The sequence below is a fragment of the Tiliqua scincoides genome, chromosome 2 (assembly GCF_035046505.1).
Source record: "Tiliqua scincoides isolate rTilSci1 chromosome 2, rTilSci1.hap2, whole genome shotgun sequence".
NCBI classification, from domain to species: domain Eukaryota; kingdom Metazoa; phylum Chordata; class Lepidosauria; order Squamata; family Scincidae; genus Tiliqua; species Tiliqua scincoides.
In genome coordinates this window covers 128531799-128550379 of record NC_089822.1, presented here as the reverse complement: position 1 = coordinate 128550379, position 18581 = coordinate 128531799, and the positions used below count along the sequence as shown (strand labels likewise).

The following is an 18581-nucleotide window of genomic DNA, read 5'->3' as shown; positions in this document are numbered from 1 at the left end:
TAAGCACCCACTCTCAAATACATTAGAGTCCTTCTTTCCCTTCCTAGTGAGGCTGCCATCCTAGGCATGGTTGTTTGAGAGTGAGCCTTCCTGAACAGAGCGAACCACTCTGAGCAGTTTACTTATAAGGACATATGCAAAGGATTGAATGCTCTGATCATTTTGTCTTTCCAACCTGAAGGCTCCTTCGAATTTTATTCCATTGTTTTCTCTGGGAAGATTCTGAGGATAACACCCCGGTGTCAGTACAACTAAGCTATGCATCTAGGAAAAGGATAGATTTATTCCTCGTGTGCAGGGGCAAGAGCGGATTCATGATTATAATACATTCCGAGGAACCAGTACATGTTATTATTTATTTTATTGCATTGCATTGCATTGCATTTGGAAATTTGTAATGTATTGCATTACCCCAGTTGCAGTAAACAGATCGGTGCGGTGCTCTTCCCCTGGAGATAGAAACCTCCTTATGCATTTTTAAGTTAATTAACCCACCCGAATTGACTCCTGCTATCAATCCACAGCTCCGTATCTTAGCAAGATCAGCCCGTTTAAATGAGATACTGCTAAACAATTTATGAAATGAAAAGCTGCTTAAGACAAGGCAGATAAATGAAGAGGACACCAGGCCCTAGAATAAACCTGCTGGTTAAGAAATCCCCCTCTCCCCTGCCCCCTTTAAAATATAGTATTTCTAAACAAAGGCTGGACTCTTTCCATCCTCCTTATTTATTCTGTAATTTCACCAATCACATTTTAAAGGGAATGTTAATTTCCTGGAGCATGAAATGCGGAAAATTTTCTGACTTTTCTTCTCCATTTTTTTTCACTGTTACTCTCGCAATGGACCGCAGTTAATGGAATTGTAAAATCCAAGGGTTAATTAAACCTATATTTCATTGAAATAGGAATTGTACGTAAACTTGGGGAAAATTGGGCTGCTCTTTTTATTTACTATTTTCGTCTACCTTGTTCAGGACGTACGTCTTTTACAGGAAAAAAAAAACCATCCAGTCTTTAGAATTGGAGGTATTCAATGGAATCAAATTCAAATCAAGACTGCTGTTCAGTTATAGATTACCTTCTGAGCCTCTGGGATGTTTATCACTAATCTTTCCATTACCAAATGGGGTCTCCTCAGTTGTAAGTCTACTTCCAAATACTCACTCTTTCACGGGGAAGACCCTCGCTGCAGATAGGGACCAAAGCCCTTTGTTAGTAGCCTTTGGATTTTCACTGAAGCTCTCACTACATCGCCACGACCCAAATTAGTGAACCACTTTTTGATGCATGTACCTACCAGCTTCTGGCTTCATATAGTCAATTGCCCATATATCCAGAGTATTTTTAATGAGGTATGTCTCCTTCTAGGTATTAGTTCAGTAAGATGTGGACTTTACTGTTACATCTTGTGTTCTGTACTGATCCATCTTTAACATCTGATGTCATATTTTAAGGGTATCCTTGTCTATGTGCTTCAAATGAATTCCTTTTTCATGCCCATAAACATATGGGGGGGGGTCATCTCTCTCTTTTGCTTTTTAGCAATGGACTCAAGGGCTTCCTAGGCACTTAGACGCTACCTGTGAAGTTCATTCTTTTCTGTCTAGACACTAATTGGGAGCCGGTTTGTCTATACTGCCTTGACCTTGGACTTCACTGATTTGGTGGTGGTGGTTGAAAATTAGAAGCCAAGATTGCTTTAAACCTCCCTTTGGAAAGCAAAGGGTTTCCAGCAGGAAAGCAAAGGTTTTCTGAAGCCTTCAGTTGTCCAAGTCATTTTTGAGATTGGTTTCATTGTTGAGGTTTGGATGAATATTCTAGCTTCCACTCAGACGATGGCATTCTAAAGAGCAAACAAGCATAGAAGAGGCAAGGAGAGTAAGGTAAAGATTCCAGTGCAGTGGGCAGATTCCAACCTATGGGGCAGCTATTTTACATCTTGTGAATAAATTTTTACTGGAAGTGTGTGTGTGTGTGTGTGTGTGTGTGTGTGTGTGTGTGTGTGTGTGTGAATACGTGGCTGTCCCCACCTGATTAAAACAATGTGGGAAGGATCAGATCTCATTCCCAGAGCCTGGCAACCACTTGGCTTCACTGGACCATTCAGGAGTATCTGCTTAGAGTAGGATTTCTCTTATTTCAGTGGGAGGAAAGAAGCCTGCACCGAGACTTCCGTAAGCATTCAAGCCCCACTGAAGTCAGAGAGACCTACTTCTGAGTAAAGCTGCCTCCGTAACTATGTGCAGAGCTGCAGTTCATTCCCTCCTCATTCAGTCCCTCATTCAGTCTCCTCATGCAGTCCCTCCTCATTCATTCTCTCATTCTTCCTTCACTGTCACTGTCATATTTGGGTGGCATTTTTTTTTCCTTTTTTCTTTTGCCAAAGTTATTCTTTGCAATGTGAGAGTGGGTGTGGGGGAAGGAGACTGGGAGGTGGAGAATCAGAAATCTCCCATTGACATGTCCAAATTGAATTCCACATGCCTTCAAACTCATCCAGGTTTGCATCAAACCTTGAATGACCTGTGACAAAATTGTATAGGTGGGGAACAACAGTCCAAATGAAAGTAAATGGATACAAGAATAAGTAAGGGCACCTGCCACCATGAGTGCAAGTGCATGTATGTGAAGGTATGGCATGTATGTATGTGTATCTCAGCTATACATTCCTAGCGATGTAGTCTACTGTCCTTCTGTTTCCTCTGTTTAATTATAGCCCATCAGTCTTGTATCCTGTTTACGTTGGATAAAGTGGGATGCATTTATCTTCTTTTACGTACACACAAATCAACACTGAGACCATTATATCTGCGTGTCCCCCACCATTCAATAGCAGACATTGTTGCAGCAATATTTACTACTGTATTAAACATTAATCACATAATACTGTATCATAATATAATCCCAACCAGTCCCTTTTAAACATCCCCAGTTGGTCGAGCACGAAAGGTTAAGCATTATTGGGTTGGACTCCTACAAGACACAAAAACCCATAAAAGGTGGAAGGGTTTTGGAGGCATCTGTGATACTGTTGCCTGTGTTGGTCATGTTCCTTTGCTTCTTCTCCTTCATACCCCTCTAGAAGCCGGGTTGAAAACTGAACATCCACAAAATCAATAAAGCACTATCTCTCTCTGAGTGCAATCAAGGGGTTAAATATTTCAAATATCCTCCGGGGGGGGGGGGAGAGAGAGAGACTTAAAAATACAGTAGCGTAGTAAACAAGCACCCTTCCTTTTCTAAAGTAGACAAAGGGTTAAACATTTCAGATGTCTCCTTTTGTGAAAAACGAAATGCTTAGAAAAAAAAAACCACCAATATTCAGTAGATGCATCTCTTGATTTTTTTTTTAAGCAAACAGATATTAATCTCTCCTTTCACTCTTGAGATTATGAGACTGAAAGAGACTGAGAGAAAATCAATTTCCTGGGCGATAAACGTCCAGAACCCTTACTTCCCGTAAGATCCAATCCTTGATTCCCAGAAACCCGGGGGGGGGGGAGGGCGGGGAAGAAGAGCAAGCGACAAGCGGACCTCAGGAATTAAAACAAGAAGCGCTCTCCGCCCCAGCCAGCCAGCCCAATTCCCACGAGTCTAAGATTCTAATCCATCATTTGGGTCTTCATCGCGTTCCAGAACCCTGATTGTCTACTCATTGAGGGCAAAGGGGCCTTTTTTAGAGGGGGGTCGGGGTTCAGATTTTTCTTCCACCAGGTAAACCACCCACCATCTCGACCTATCAGCTTCTCTTCTACTTTTTCTTAGGGTCACTCGATTGTTGCCTTCATCAATCAAGTACCTTTGTTCTTAGGAGGACAATTCCTCATCAACATGAGGCTGATTTTTTTTTTCATGGTTTCCCAAAAAAATAGACCCTTGTTCTGAAATTCTATGCAGGTAACACGTTGCAGGCAGAGGATTTTTTCCAGGCACAAGAATGCTGGCATGGCAAATCCCAAAGTCTTTGTGTCGGCCAAATATTAAGCACCCCCGCCCCCCCCCCTTATTTATTTCTTTACGCTCTTTACAATCAATGGGTGCCTCCCTTTGCCTTTAAGGATTTCTGTTTCTGTGGCGGGGAAGTGGCCAATGGTCGCTCGCCCTTCCCTTCCCAAAGCCAAGAGAGACCAGGCGATAGGGCTGCCGGGGAGTCACATGGCAGGGCTGACTGCAGTGAGGCCCTTTACGGGTCACGTGGTCCGGCGGATTTCTTAATGAAGCGGACCCATCCCGCCGCCTCTGCGCATGCTCCTGCGTAAACAATATGTTGGGGAAATTAGGTGTCTCTCTTTGGGAAGTCGAGTTTTAAAAAGCTCGCGCAGACCATGCTATGACGACTTCACTGATCCTGCATCCACGCTGGGCGGATACCTTGATGTACGTGTATGAGGAGAACCCGAATGAGAATACCCAGAATAAAATCCCAGCCATGGAAGGGCTAAGTGGGAACTGCCCAGCGAGCCACTGCAGGGATCTAATCACTCACCCGGTCTTGGGTCGTCACTCCAGCACCATTGGGACTCACCAGGGTTCTGTCTACACGGATATACCTGCTCCAGACGCCGCCAGGCAGTGCCCCGCGCCACCAGCCTCGTCCAACGCCACCCTGGGCTACGGCTACCCCTTTGGAGGCAGCTATTACGGATGCCGCTTGTCCCATTCCCACAACGTGAACTTACAACAGAAGCCTTGTTCCTACCACCCCGCTGAAAAATACCCGGAGCCCAGCGGCTCCCTCCCCAGCGAAGAACTATCCTCGAGGGCCAAAGAGTTTGCTTTTTACCCGAGCTTTGCCAGCTCTTACCAGGCGGTCCCTGGTTATTTGGACGTATCGGTGGTTCCAGGTATCAGTGGCCACCCAGAGCCAAGGCACGACGCGCTGCTTCCCATGGAAGGATACCAGCACTGGGCTCTTTCCAATGGTTGGGACGGGCAGGTCTATTGCTCGAAAGAGCAGTCACAGTCTACCCATCTCTGGAAATCGCCTTTCCCAGGTAGGCTTCTCCGAGAGCTGGCTTCTGCTCTCCACTCCGGCACGCTCGCTTGCATAAGCCTGAACCTGATCGCCCAGGTAAAATGGGCTTCCGAACGCTTGCATGGGCACGCAGGGGAAGAAGGTGAAGCAACCGCGTTTCCAATCAGCTCCATGCCCTGAAAGCTCCAGGGTGCTTTCTGAGCCAGTTTGGCAGTCGCCCTGTGTGTGTGTGTGTGTGTGTGTGTGTGTGTGTGTGTGTGTGCACACGCGATCCCACCCTCCCGTGTTGGCTCAGAGCCCAATCCTATGCATGTCTACTCAGAAGTAAGTCCCATTAGAGTCAGTGGGGCTTACTCCGAGGACAGTATGGATATGATTGGGTTGTCAGTTAGCTGGACCTCTTTGATTTTTTTTTTTTAATTAAAATATTTTCAATAACATTTCTGAACGCAGGAAGACTCAGCGCCTGTCTCTCTCTCTCTCTCCTCACCTAACCCCCCCCCCCATTTCATTTTATTTTTTGCTAGAAAGTCTGGGCGTTTGGGTACATCCAGTAAATCACATTGCAATTACAGGAGTAGCTGTCAAGTGACATGAAGCTTGGAAATGAATCTTGTAAGAGGAGTAGGGTGAGAGAGAGGGGGGGGAGAAATGGGGCGATGCTTTTGCCTCTGGTTAGACATTCAGGCTGAGTGACAGCCTGCCAGTAACCCTGAAGCCAAGAGTGCTTCGGGCTTATCTCATTGCCTTACCACTTACAGAAGGGGATGGGAGAGAGAGAGAGAGATGAAAGACCAACGGATGTCTCCTTGGTCTTGGGGTCCCCACCTTGCAATCAGTACACAAGCCCCTCTGAATGATCGGCGTGGATGGATTGGAGCGATGAAATTAAGATAAAGTAGCAGGCAAACCATAAATAAGAGTGGCGGGGAGGGAAGACGCGCATTTGTCTTGGGATCCTGACGGGGGAATGCCCCCATCAGATAGGACAGCTCTAGCCAACAATGCCTGCTCAGAGCGTTGCATGATGGGTTTCCCTTGCTGTATCGGGACACGGAGGGGAATCAGAGTCGAGCAAGTGTAGAAGGAAGAGGAGGCCTACCTTATTGTTCCGCAACCGTAGATGAGTGCATGAACTAGGAGACCTCGGTGGATTCTCCTTGGTTTCCTCCTCCAGCATAAAAAAGAAAAGAAAAGAAACCTCCTTGTGTCCTTTTTATGCTGGAGTAGCAAACCAAGGAGAATTCCTTAGGAAAGCAGGTCCTTGGATTTGCTAGCAGCTCTGCCCATTTAGGTTGGCTTCGCACTGCCAGGGTTGGAAGGGGTGCCCCATGAGGTGCTGTGGTTCTGAAGGAAGGTGAAATAGGGAGTAGGTTCACCCAACAAATACGTCTTAAACGAGGGCCTCCTCGTCTCTTTGCATCTCATTTCATGCGTGAATCGCATTGGCACCTAATGGAGAGTGGTTTGTTTTCTTTCAAAGACGTGGATGTGTGTGTGAAAACAGTCGCTCTTCCCTTCCATCCTTAGGCCTTACTAGAATCCCTAGGGAAAAAAAAAATTCTTGTTCCCAGAACCCCATGCTGGAGAAAGTCCCCCAGCCCAATCATTAGAGCAGCGTGTCTTCAAAATCAATCAAAGATTATGATTTTCTTATCTGTTAGGGAACAGAGCGGCTGTCATAACCTATTGGATGGATTGTTGCTTTGTTTTGGTAGAGTTAATTCCTTCCCCCATCAGTTTTTCTGTTATTATTTTTGTTAAGCAAGCCACCACGATTTCTCATAGAATCCTAAGCCTGCATCTTTAGTTCAGAGAGCCGTAGGGAGGAAGATTTGGAGGGGGGGGGGTTGTGCGAGTGATTACAGTTAATCATGAAGAATTGGCAATGGACAGCCTTAGCATAAGGGACTATTAAGGAGAAGACTGAATGCATTAAGGATGATGAGAATACATTGATTCTCCAGTCCATTCTAGACAGGGGCTGGTAGGGGGGGAATTGTTGTTAACATTTCTTATCAGCGTGGGTGCCTTCAAAAAAGCAGAAATCCCCAAACAGCTGAAGATTAAAAAAAATAAAATACTAATGCATCTACCTAAAGGCAAAAGATGTGAAAGGAGCCGCCCTAAGTCCCTCAAGCTTGCAGATGGTCCTTGTGTTGCATAGATCAATTGGTGTGGAGCGTCCAGTACACACACACACACAGCTGCTTTTCCGAAGACCTGCACACGCTGTCGTCGTGTCGTCCTCGCCCCCCCCCCCGCCCAACCCAAACGTCCATAATGAATGAGCTCGCCTAGGCTAGAAAAGGAATCCAGATTAAAATTCACTGGATGTTTAGAAGGGGAGTGAAGAGCTGGAGGTTAGACCTTGTCTCCAATTTTTACTAATTTTGGAGTGAACATTTGGGTGTTGTGCTTACGAGATGCCTTGTACATGACTTGGTCCTCCTTCTTTATATCTGTTCAGGACAAATATCGCTTGGAATAGCAGCGCTTACCCACCTCCCCATGCTAATATATTAATACTCTACTCAGTCAGCCTCCCCCCACCCCAGCCTCGCCCTCTCTCTCTCCTTCGTCTTTCTTTCCCTCTTTCTCTCCTCCTTTTCCCTTCCTATTTCCTCCATCTTCATTAGTGCCCTCTTCCCCTACCTTTTCCCTACCCCCCTCTCATTTCCTGTATTTCTCTTCCTGTCGTCTTCATAATGTCTAGGAGAGACACAGTCTCGTCAGTTGCAAGATGCAGTATCAATGTAACAGACACGCTCGCTCTCTCTCTCTCTCTCTCTCTCTCTCTCTCTCTCTCTCTCTCTCTCTCTCTCTCTCTCTCCCTCCCACATTATCTCTCTCTCTCTCTGCCACGTTATCTCCCTCTTTCTCTCTCTCTTCCTCTGCCATGCTCTCTCTCTCTCTCTCTCTCTCTCTCTCTCTCTCTCTCTCTCTCTCCTGTTCTCCTCCCCTCTACAGATGTGGTACCTCTTCAGCCCGAAGTGAGCAGCTACCGTAGGGGCCGAAAGAAAAGGGTCCCCTACACGAAAATCCAGCTGAAAGAATTAGAGAAGGAGTACGCCGCCAGCAAGTTCATTACCAAAGAGAAGCGACGAAGGATTTCCGCGACCACTAATCTTTCCGAGCGCCAGGTCACGATCTGGTTTCAGAACCGCAGGGTGAAAGAGAAAAAAGTCGTTAGTAAATCTAAGACACCTCACCTGCACGCCACCTGACAAAGGGAAGAGAAGGAGAGGGCAGGATGGAAAAAAAAAAAAAAAAGAATAATAAAGAGGATGGGGGGGGGGAGAAACAAACAAACCAAGAAAGACCTACAAATATTTATCTGGTACATTTGTATAAATAAGAATATGCATTCGAACTCTTGGATGATCCATCTGATTATTTAAGAACTCAGAGGGAGGGAGGGGGAGCTTAAGCGCCATCTTTTGGTTTATTCTTCTGTCCACCTATTGCCGTCTTGAACTGTGAATCCGGTCGCCCTTCTTCAACACCCATTCTGATGTGGTTCGAACGGTGCACATTTAACCAGGGGGAACGAGAGCGAGCGAGCAAGCGAGACATATATGTGTAGATTTGTTACCTTGAGATTCTGAATGTTCTGTTGCTGTTCTATATAATTATAGTCCCACCCTCTCCCCTTGCCACTGAGATCAAAGATTTCCCCATTTCTTTGGCTGTTTCTGTCCTGGTGTTTACATTTCTCGACAGACACGGGCTGCAATCCTATCCACACTTTCCTGGGAGTAAGTTCCATTGACTATAATGGGACTGACTTCTGAGCAGGCATGCATAGGATTGGGCTCACATGCACCTAACAGTGCATCTACCTTAAAGCAAAGGGAATGAAGGGAGCGAGTTGTGTGTGTATGTGTGTGTGAAAAACCTATTCACAGCAGTTTCAATAAAGGTACCCCAGATTTTCTTTTGTTTCCTTAACGGTGGACCAGACAGACAGACAGACAGACAGACAGACAGACAGACACGGCTGCTAACCCAGAAATTTTGTGTTGTTGTAGCGGTGGTTCTGATTTTAGTCTGATTTTCTTAAAAGCAACACACCAATCATTTTTAGTCGCTCCTGAATTTAAAGTGGCTGGACTGGCAAATGTAATTCCTACCAAACCAAGGATCCAGCCCAAGAGAGTCGCTTCCAAGTCCCCTTCCATATGAATGGAGGAGAATCGGGCGTGTGCCTGCCTCTCCCCTTGACATGAGTCGAACTAAAAACAGCTTAACTCTTGCTTGATCCTACCCCTAATCTTTGATTTTATTTTATTTTCTGGAATATGTTCTCAGTGGGGTTGAGTTCTTCCTATTGTCATTTTCCGCCATTGAACTGGAATGTTTATTCTCCATCACCGTATGGAAAGTGCGCGATTTTGCTCTGTTTTGTTTTGTTTTGTTTTTCTATATCAAGTCAGTTAATTCAGAGCGATCAATGTTCTTTCACCATGTTCAAGCAATCCATTTCCATTTTTTTAAAGAAAATGTCTTGTATATGTATATAATGTGGTGTCCGAATGATATGTACTGAATGCAGAAATACATTTCTTAAAAATAAATCTCTCTCTCTTTTTTTATTATTTAACTTTAATATTTTTTAAAAAATTGTTCTGCCTGGGAAATCTGTCACTGAACATCTGCCTGTTGAGATAGTAGGGCAGCCTTTCTCCTTTAGCAAAAACTTTTTAGAGCAGGTTTGGGTGTCTGCAGAGCAAGGCAGCCCATCAGATCTGGGCTGATAGACAAGGAAGGTTTCAATTCTCAAAGGTTTTCCTCTATAGGACTTCTCCAGAGTGAAGTTGACCAAAGTATTGCACTGTTGTTGTTTTTTTAAGTCGCTTTCAATGGGGGTTACTTGTTGATTAAGGCTACAGTTCTATCCACACTTTCTTCGGAGTAAGCCCCATTGACTATAATGGAACTTACTACTGTATAATGCATGGGATTGGGCTCTATGTCAGCCATGGATGGAACCTGTTTCTTCCTCTCCTCCCCACGCCCAACTCTAGTCAATAGTGGAAATGAGATAAAGTGAAATGATGAAAAAATGCCACGGATTGCTAGAGAGAGAGAGAGAGAGAGAGATGTTCATGCAAAGTTTTGACCACACTGTGGGCTGTGTAGTAGACTTTGCAGGGCTGTTTCAAGTGAAGAATGGATAGGTGAGGAGTGGGATACAAAAGGAAGGCATGTAGTGATGGAACAACGCACCTCATTCAGAGCGGGGAGGTGCTATAGCAGCCGAATCCGGCGTTTAAACCCACTTCTTCATGGGAAATGGCTTACTGAAGGACCTAACCACTCAGCCTTGCTCTCTCTCCATGTTAGTTTCTGCAAGTTGAGTTCTGAATCAGGCCCATTTAATACAATGGGACCACGTCTGAGTCAAAACTCATGGAACTGAGCTGCAGAATCAACATTCTCTAAGCCTGTGTAGTTCTTGGGCTGCTGTCTAGGCATACTTTTCTGGGAGACAGTTCCACTGAACAGCTTTCTTCCGTGGTATGTAAGACTTCCGCATAAACATGGACAGGACTGCCTGTGCAATGGAAGGCAAGGTCAGAAACATCACACTAAGGAAAGATTTTTTTTTTTTTTACAATCTGGAGATCTCTCTCTCTCTCTCTCTCTCTCTCTCTCTCTCTCTCTCTCTCTCTCTCTCTCTCTCTCTCTCTCTCTCTCTCAGTAGTTTTGTTTCCTTAGGCAAGTCCCATCTTTCTTAATATTTGTTCCAATTAATTACATCATAAAATTGTCAGCGGCAAAAGCTTTGAAAGAGATATAGGCTAAGCCAATGTTGGTTTTGCGTACGTTGTCTGTGTGTACTGTACAACCAGCCCAGAGAACGCTCACTTCTTGATAGTCAGTGTGGTTTGATCAGTAGAATACGAGAGCCTTTAATTAGAACTTTAAATGCAACCAAGGTTTGGGCATATCTCTATGCTCCTGGCCACATTCTAGTGAATTTCTGTGCAGTCTTTTAGTGGTTGTACCTCCTCAAAACCCATGGGGTTTATGTGCATCTAAGGCTGCTGGGCTGCGATTCATCTTGTGTCATACAAGGAAGGTTCTGAACCAAAAGCAAACAACTAGCTAATTAGGCGATAATATCCCAGTCCTGAACATATTGACTTAGAAGAAAGTCCTATTGACTCCAATGGAATTTACTCCCAAGGAGTAAGTGGTTTTAGTTTAGAGGCATCGCTGGAGAAGCAGTCAAGCAAATGGAAATGAAGTACTGGGAGTTCTGGGAGTTGTCAAGCTGCAGTCCTAAATATCAGTGAAGTTGTTTATTTCCAAGTAAATATTTCCAAGAACAGGAGCATGAAGTGCGCCTACCTTTCCCTAGCTGAAAAACTGCCTGCACCTTATGTTGCACCACCTTGATGCCTATCAGTGATCAGAACCTACGAAACCATTGCATGTCCTCAATACCTCTTTAGAGCATAATCCCATGCTTGCCTACTCAGAAGTAAGTCCCATGGTCTTCAATGGGGCTAACTCTCAGGAAAGTGTGCATAGGATTGCAGCCTGAGAGCCCAATCCTATGCATGTCTACAAAGAAGCGAGTCCCATTGTATTCAATGGGGCTTATTTCCAGGAAAGTGTGGATAGGATTGCAACCTTAGGGCCCAATCCTATCCAACTTTCCAGCGTTGATGCAGCCAAGCCAATGGGGTGTGCACTGCATCCTGCAGTGGGGAGGCTATCACTGAGATCTCCTCAAGGTAAGGGGGCATTTCTTCCCTTACCTTGGGGTTGCATCGCAGTTGCATCAGTGCTGGAAAGTTGGATAGGATTGGGCTCTAAATTGAACAATTGACATTGTTCTACTGGATGTCAATGGGAAAGCGGGTTGCATGTTTATTTTTGTGTCCCACCCCCCCCCCCAAAGGAAAATAATCCAAGTGTCTCCACAGTTAGGTCTACAATTGAATTATCTACAATTCAAAACCCTGTGGTTTGCTGAGATAGATAGACAGCTATTTTCGTGTTCTTGGTAGAAGTGTTTCTGAAATACCCTCCTTTCTCTCCCCTCCCCCCAGCATAAAGTCAACGCTTTGAAGAGAAATGCAGTGGGCGCTCCCTTGTACCCTTAAATATAGAAATGATAAATATTCATCTGATTTTCTTTGGGTTTTTAAAAACAGAGGTACCAGGTGAAAAATATGTTGGTTCAAGTTTCCTAACCTCAGTTGGGATTTGGGGTTTGACATTGGTAATAAAAATCCTGAAAATATATATGGGCAGGCGACCATCGTGAACCTGGAAGTTCTAAAGATATCCTTCTACCTAAGTCAAGTCCGATTAAGATAGAAAGCCCTGATTTTCCTTGAGTGGAATTCAGCGTCTCCTGGCCCAGTTTAGTCAATTATGACCTCTGGACGTGGGCAAAGGTTCTTATAGCAACGTCTCTCCATGGGGCGAAGGGTAGTTATTTGAATAACAGTTTCCATTTCCTTTACTTCCTGTAAGTTCTTTTAACACATATCCAAGCCTGCCCCCTCGATGATTGATCCAAAAGTCTGCATGGATATACAAGTCCAAAAGATTTCAGTGTGTGAGATTTCAGGATGGGTCATTGAAACTCTGTCATTGAATTGATGCTATGCCTATCTTTGGTGAATCGTGTCCATTATTTGCAACCAAGTCCCATTGATTTTAACAGAATGTACTCTCACAATGCTGTTAAGGCCAGCATATCAACTCTAGAGAAGTTTTGCTGAAAGCAAAATACGGAGGAAGTAGTTTGGGGCACCTAGTCCAAACAACAGGATTTACTCAAAAGTACTTTACTTTGAAATGGGTCTCTACAAACCAATTGGATTAATAGTCTCTCCTGGAGTGGGAATAAACCACTTGATTTCATTGTAGCACACTTCCTCTGAATGCATTTAAGATTAGACTAGGATTTTAAATACACTTCTTTGGAATGAAATTGCCTTAAAATTAGTGAACTATGTTTAGAATATGAGGTGGAGCAACTGGATTTCAAAGCCAAGTCATAGAGTCTGGTTATGCCATTTTGTACTACTGTTATTGACAATAAATCCTGTTAAATCCAGGGATTCAAATTTAACTCGGTTGTATAAAAGACCTGTTGGTTTTATTCAGTGGAAAAGTTGCACACTTTTTTTAAAATTTATTTTGCTATTTTCTGGCTCTTCACTCTAAAGTTCTGTATGGTGAGAAAGCAATCAATTTCTACCACCAAATACACAATTTAAATATTGGGAAAGAAAGGGAGAAGGTACAGTATTCTTTTAAAATACCAATAAGACAAAACTTGTTTTTAAGGGTATGTTGAATGTTTGTCTCAACCTCTCTGCGGCCAGGTGAAAGGTTACAATTCAATAGTTCAATAGGATTTTCTGCATAAAGGACTTCTGAAGTTCATGGAGAAGGGTGGATGAAAAAGAAATAAAACAGCAATATCTAATTTCTGACCCTAAGGTGTAAAATGAATTCTTGGATTGAAGTTGATTTGGTTTCTTTAAATGGAACCAGTTGATAATCACATCCTGCCCTGCAAACTGCAAATACAGGAGGTGAATGGAATCCTAATCTCAGTAAATACATACACACATATACCTTGAGCTTAAGGTAACTAAGGTCCCATTACAGTAGTGGAATGTGTAGTCTGAACCTATGCATGTTAAACAAGAAGTACAATCTCACTGAATTCATTGTGACTTCCTCCCTATTTAGCCTGCACACTTGTAGTTAATGCTCTGAATGTTGTGCTTTAACTTGGAAGATAGCCTATTGTTTATTCAATACACCTTCCTTCCAAATAAGTATGCTGAAGATGGAGGTGTATATATCCTCCTGGTTTCACCAATGGATGGCCGATCCCAGTGGCTCGATTGCTGACTTTGAATCTTACTGGGTTGTTCAGAAAGTCCTTCAGAAGGGTTCCCAGGTCCAGCAGCATAAAAATGGATGATATGACAATACTCCCTGTTCAGACCTCAGCTGCAAACAGCTCAATGCAAGTAACCCTGAAGCAGCTCCATTGATCCACAGGAGTTCATCACTATCATCATTTGAGATGTTACAGTCTGAAGGGGATTCTTGGATTTTTTGTGGCTATTCAATGGCATCCTAGCTAAGTGACTTTTTGTAACATATACTTCTCCTCTGTATCGTTCTCACACCATAATTATTGAATGTTCATCCGCCCAAACCAAAATCCTTGTCTGAAGCAAGGGTATTCGATTACACACCTGTATATAAAGAAAATCTGAACCTACTGCTCTGGTATCTCTTTTGAGTTTCCTTGACTTTTTGGACATGTCTGTAAATCTCCCCCAGCCCACTCTAAACCATGTATCTTTTGATGACTCTCCTTTTTTTGTTATTGTGTGTCTATGCACACCTATTTACAAATCAAGTTGAAGAACTACTAATATGTATCTCAATAAGAGGGCTGTGGCCTAAGGGAAGCTTGCACCACAATGTATTTTTACCAGTCTTTATGGAGCCAGCAAACAGTCTGTTGTTTTCAATTACACTGGGACATATATTTTTTTTTAATAAGCATGCAAAGGATGGCACCCCAAATGCATTGTAAGTTGTGGAACAATTCCTGAAACCAGACACAGCTCCCTTAGATCTGATGATGTGGTATGTATTCTAGAACTCATAGCTATAGTGATAGATCAACCATCGACTTCAGTGGAATGTAAGAGATCGATAAGTCTCATGGATGAGAAACATGCAATTTCTATCTATCTATCTATCTATCTATCTATCTATCTATCTATCTATCTATCTATCTATCTATCTATCTATCTATCTATCTATCTATCTATCTATCTATCTATCTATCATACGGTTCAATGAAGAGTTATAGCTCGGTGAAATCAAAGTATTCAGCCTCACCTAAGGGTATGCTCTTAAGCCCATTTCCACCATCACATTTCTCATGGCTATATAAAGTTTATTTCCTCTTCTTCTCCTTCCTTCTTCAAACGTTAACAAGCACCTGTGATCGTAAAGAGGCACTCCTGTCTCTGCAGTCTTCACAAACTTTTGGAAGAATTGGGAGGAAGAAGGTAAAAAAGAAAATACATTAAAAAGCAAACAATAAAGCACTAACAAAATCTTCCACAGTTCAGTTAACACCATGGAAGAAATAATGTGGTTCTGAGCCTATTTGTAATATAGTGAACGTGCAGAACATTCGCTACACTTTTTTTGCTTGGCAATGGATTTCAGACATAGATGGTAGTCTTGATTTTCTTTTCCTATACACCCTTTTCCAAAAGGCATTCCCAGGGGGGGAAAAATGCCCCATCCCACTTCCATGGAATGTCCATCTGAATAATAATAAACTTTATTTTTATCCCGCCCTTCTCCCCAAAGGGACCCAGGGCGGCTATCAGGTCATATCAGGTCATAAGGGGTAAATCAGGTCTGCACCCCTTAGTTAGCTGGTGCTGAGTGAGAATGCCAGGATGTCACTGCTGGGCTAGCCTTGACCGTGACTATGTGGCCAATTTGACCTTGACATCATGAGCTTTGTGCATAATAATCAAGAAGGCCACAGCCTTGATCTTCTCCCAACCACTCTGGGGTTGATCTTCTCCAAGTGCTGCTGTTTACAGATAAACAAGGTGTCATTTGAAGTCTAGACAGACGGCCTAATGGCCAACAATAAAGGCATGAAAAGGAAGCTTCCCAGGTTTAGCCTTTTCTTTCCTTTGTATAAAGTGCTTTGACCAACCTCTTTAACTACTGCCTTCTCTAGTAAAAAGTGTCCTCTTTCCGCCATCTTCCTTTCCTGTAGTTACGTATCACTTGCACTTGAAGATTTTTTTTGAAGTCTTTTTTTTAAGTTGCTATTTATATGGAGAGAGGAAAGTTGGTCTCCTACCACTGAGTTATTTGCTGAGGTAAGTTGCGAAATGGCTATACGCTTAATATATTTTGCCTTACCACCCAGGCACCCACCCACAACCCAGTCACTTATATTTGGTATCACTTTATTTGAGGGAGGTATCAGACTCAAGAAATCAAATAATCTGTTGTATCCCCAAGGCTCTATGTAGAAAAATAGAAAGGGGGGCAGGATACTGTTATGGTCAGAATTTATAGCCACAAAAGTCTGTGGTACAAATATGTTTTAATTGGAGACATGAGATGCGGTTCAGAAAAGTTCAAAAGTACAGCTTGTGGTGAGGAGATGTGTCTTGGGAACATCTCACCTCCAGACCCGAAAGGTGTTCTCATTTTTTTAAACGAGAACATATATTGTGGAAACGAATTCTATTTTGTAATCCCATAAGCCTGAGGAAACTTTGGAGACTGGAATGCAGAGCATTCAACTTGGAAGAAAGTCCCATTCAAATCCATAAGATTTATTTCCATGAAAATGGATTGAGGATGAAGTTGATTTTTCTCTCATACATCCAGATAACACCAAAAAAAAGTCAAAACATTTGGACAGAAAAAAAGAAAAAAAAAAGACATTTTTGCTTCTTCTCCTTCTTAGCCCTATACCTTTGTGTTCCTGAAGATGCAGGCATCCGTTAACATAAATCCAGCAGGAGAATGATAGCCTCTGCTGGCAGCGTTGAGGAAAGTGTAGCTGCATCATCCACATTTAACTCTTAGAGTACACTGGGAGAATCTCTAGCCAGAATCTCCAACTTGATGCTATCTTCTGACAAAGGCACATGTAAAACAGTATTCATTTTCTAGTAGAGATGAGTCCTGGAAGAGAAGCAGAGATCTTTTCACAAAAGATATCCTTTCTCTGCATTTTTTATGTATCCCATTTTGTTTTTCCCCTTGCTTCTTTTTCATTTTTTTTCTTCTTCTTCTTCTTCCAAATCCCCATTCAGTTGGAATGACACAACATTCCTACCAGGGAAGTTAAAACAGGACAATTTCCTCCACCTCAATTGTCATACCCACTTTTAATAAATGCCACCTTTTAGCCTCAGAAGGAAAGAAGACCAAGGAGGCAACAAAACATGTTTTCAGCTCCCCCCCCCACCCCGTTTATTTTTGAAGTAATCAAGTCTCTCAATTAAATTAGAGGGGAAGTTTTTTTACTGGTTACTTATTTGCAAAAGCAAATTTAAGATGTGAGTTAGGTGTTAAAAGGGGGAATAAGAGAAGACACTGCCTTTTTTTATGTTGCGGAAAGGAATTTTCCACCGGGAAAGTTAAGTTCAATTGTCTTTTCTTGTAGCAAATGGATAGGTTTATGCTATCTGAATAACTGGGTGTGGAGCCTACAGCCCTATTTGAAGATTTTTCAGGGTGTTTTTTTTTTTCCTTTTCCTTTTTTTAAGGGAGGAAAGTTCCGAAGATGGTGATAGGCAGCCATCCTTGGAGAAGGAGAGTTAAAATAAGGGGTGTTTGGAAATATGAGGTCTAGTCTAAGAGGTCTAGTCGAAGGAAAAAGTTCTAAAGTGTCTTTCTGCAGATCTGAAGGATGCTGAAGATTGCACTGAACAAAGGTTTGGAGAGAAGACCGGACTGTCACCTCCAGCTTTCTCTTTTCTCCTCTGGCAGGAGTTGGTGTTTTTTCAAGATGGTCATTTGCATAAGATGTAGAACCCCGTTTCATACACTAGACAGTGACCTTGAACTGGCTGAAGCGCCATTGCTGCTCCTTTTTGGCTTTATTTTTTTTCAAAGCACCTCTTATGAATGCGAGGCTCCTGGGCTTCCGCAGAAAAAATATCAGGATTTCTTGCCACCCAAGGCAGGATTCTCCTTGGCACAGGCAGGAGTGGCTGGCTCAGGGTTTTGAAATAAATCTTTTGCTATCTGCTTGTTGCCTTCATGATGCATTCCTGGCCTGATTGGTGTGTGTGTGTGTCATGAAGCCCCAAATAGCTGCTCTTGTAGGACCTTTTGTGGGAGAGTGAAACATTCCGATAGAAACCAGTGTTCCTGGAAAGAAAGAAAGAAAGAAAGAAAGAAAGAAAGAAAGAAAGAAAGAAAGAAAGAAAGAAAGAAAGAAAGAAAGAAATTTAATTTAATTTTTAATTTAATTTAATGCAGCTCCTCCTTAGACATGTATTATTTGTTTTACTTAAATGAGTATTCTGAAATATTAATGAGGGATCCTGAGACTAACCTTTCACATTTTTTAAAGGACTGCAGTAATTACATTATCCTGCAACAGTAAATGGGATGGATTTGTTCCCTTTATTTATTTATTTTGCTCCCAGACCAAATCAACATTCGATTTTTTTCCCACCCCAACCGGCATAGTCTGTGACCACAGATCCCCACACAAGCCCTGCAGTCTCTAAGCAACCTCACTGAGGCTTCCCCCCCTTCCTCCTTTGGATTTGCGACACAAGGATCGCAGTGGCAGCTTTCACGTTTCCTGAGAAATTCTATTAAGATGTCTGGCTGTGTGTAGGATTGCGGCACAGGTCTATAGATCTTACAGAGGACCCCAGATTTTATACATACGTATATATATACATAATTTTATGTATATTTAAATCTGCACTGAAAACAAAAGCACGGATCTCAGGGAGCGGACTCCATAGTCTATGTAATGTTGTTTTAGGTTGAAAACCCAGAATGTCTCCAACTGTCCACTTCTTCCACT

The 18581-nt window shown here is 42.9% G+C and overlaps 1 protein-coding gene across 1 annotated transcript; it reads left to right on the top strand.

Moving 5' to 3' along the window:
* Window positions 1-4333: 4333 nt before the first annotated feature.
* Window positions 4334-8205, top strand: HOXC13 (homeobox C13). Its single transcript, XM_066616994.1, has 2 exons — window positions 4334-4997; window positions 7949-8205. The coding sequence occupies exons 1-2, from the start codon at window positions 4334-4336 to the stop codon at window positions 8203-8205; spliced, it is 921 nt and encodes a 306-aa protein (XP_066473091.1).
* The last annotated feature ends 10376 nt before the right edge of the window (window positions 8206-18581 follow it).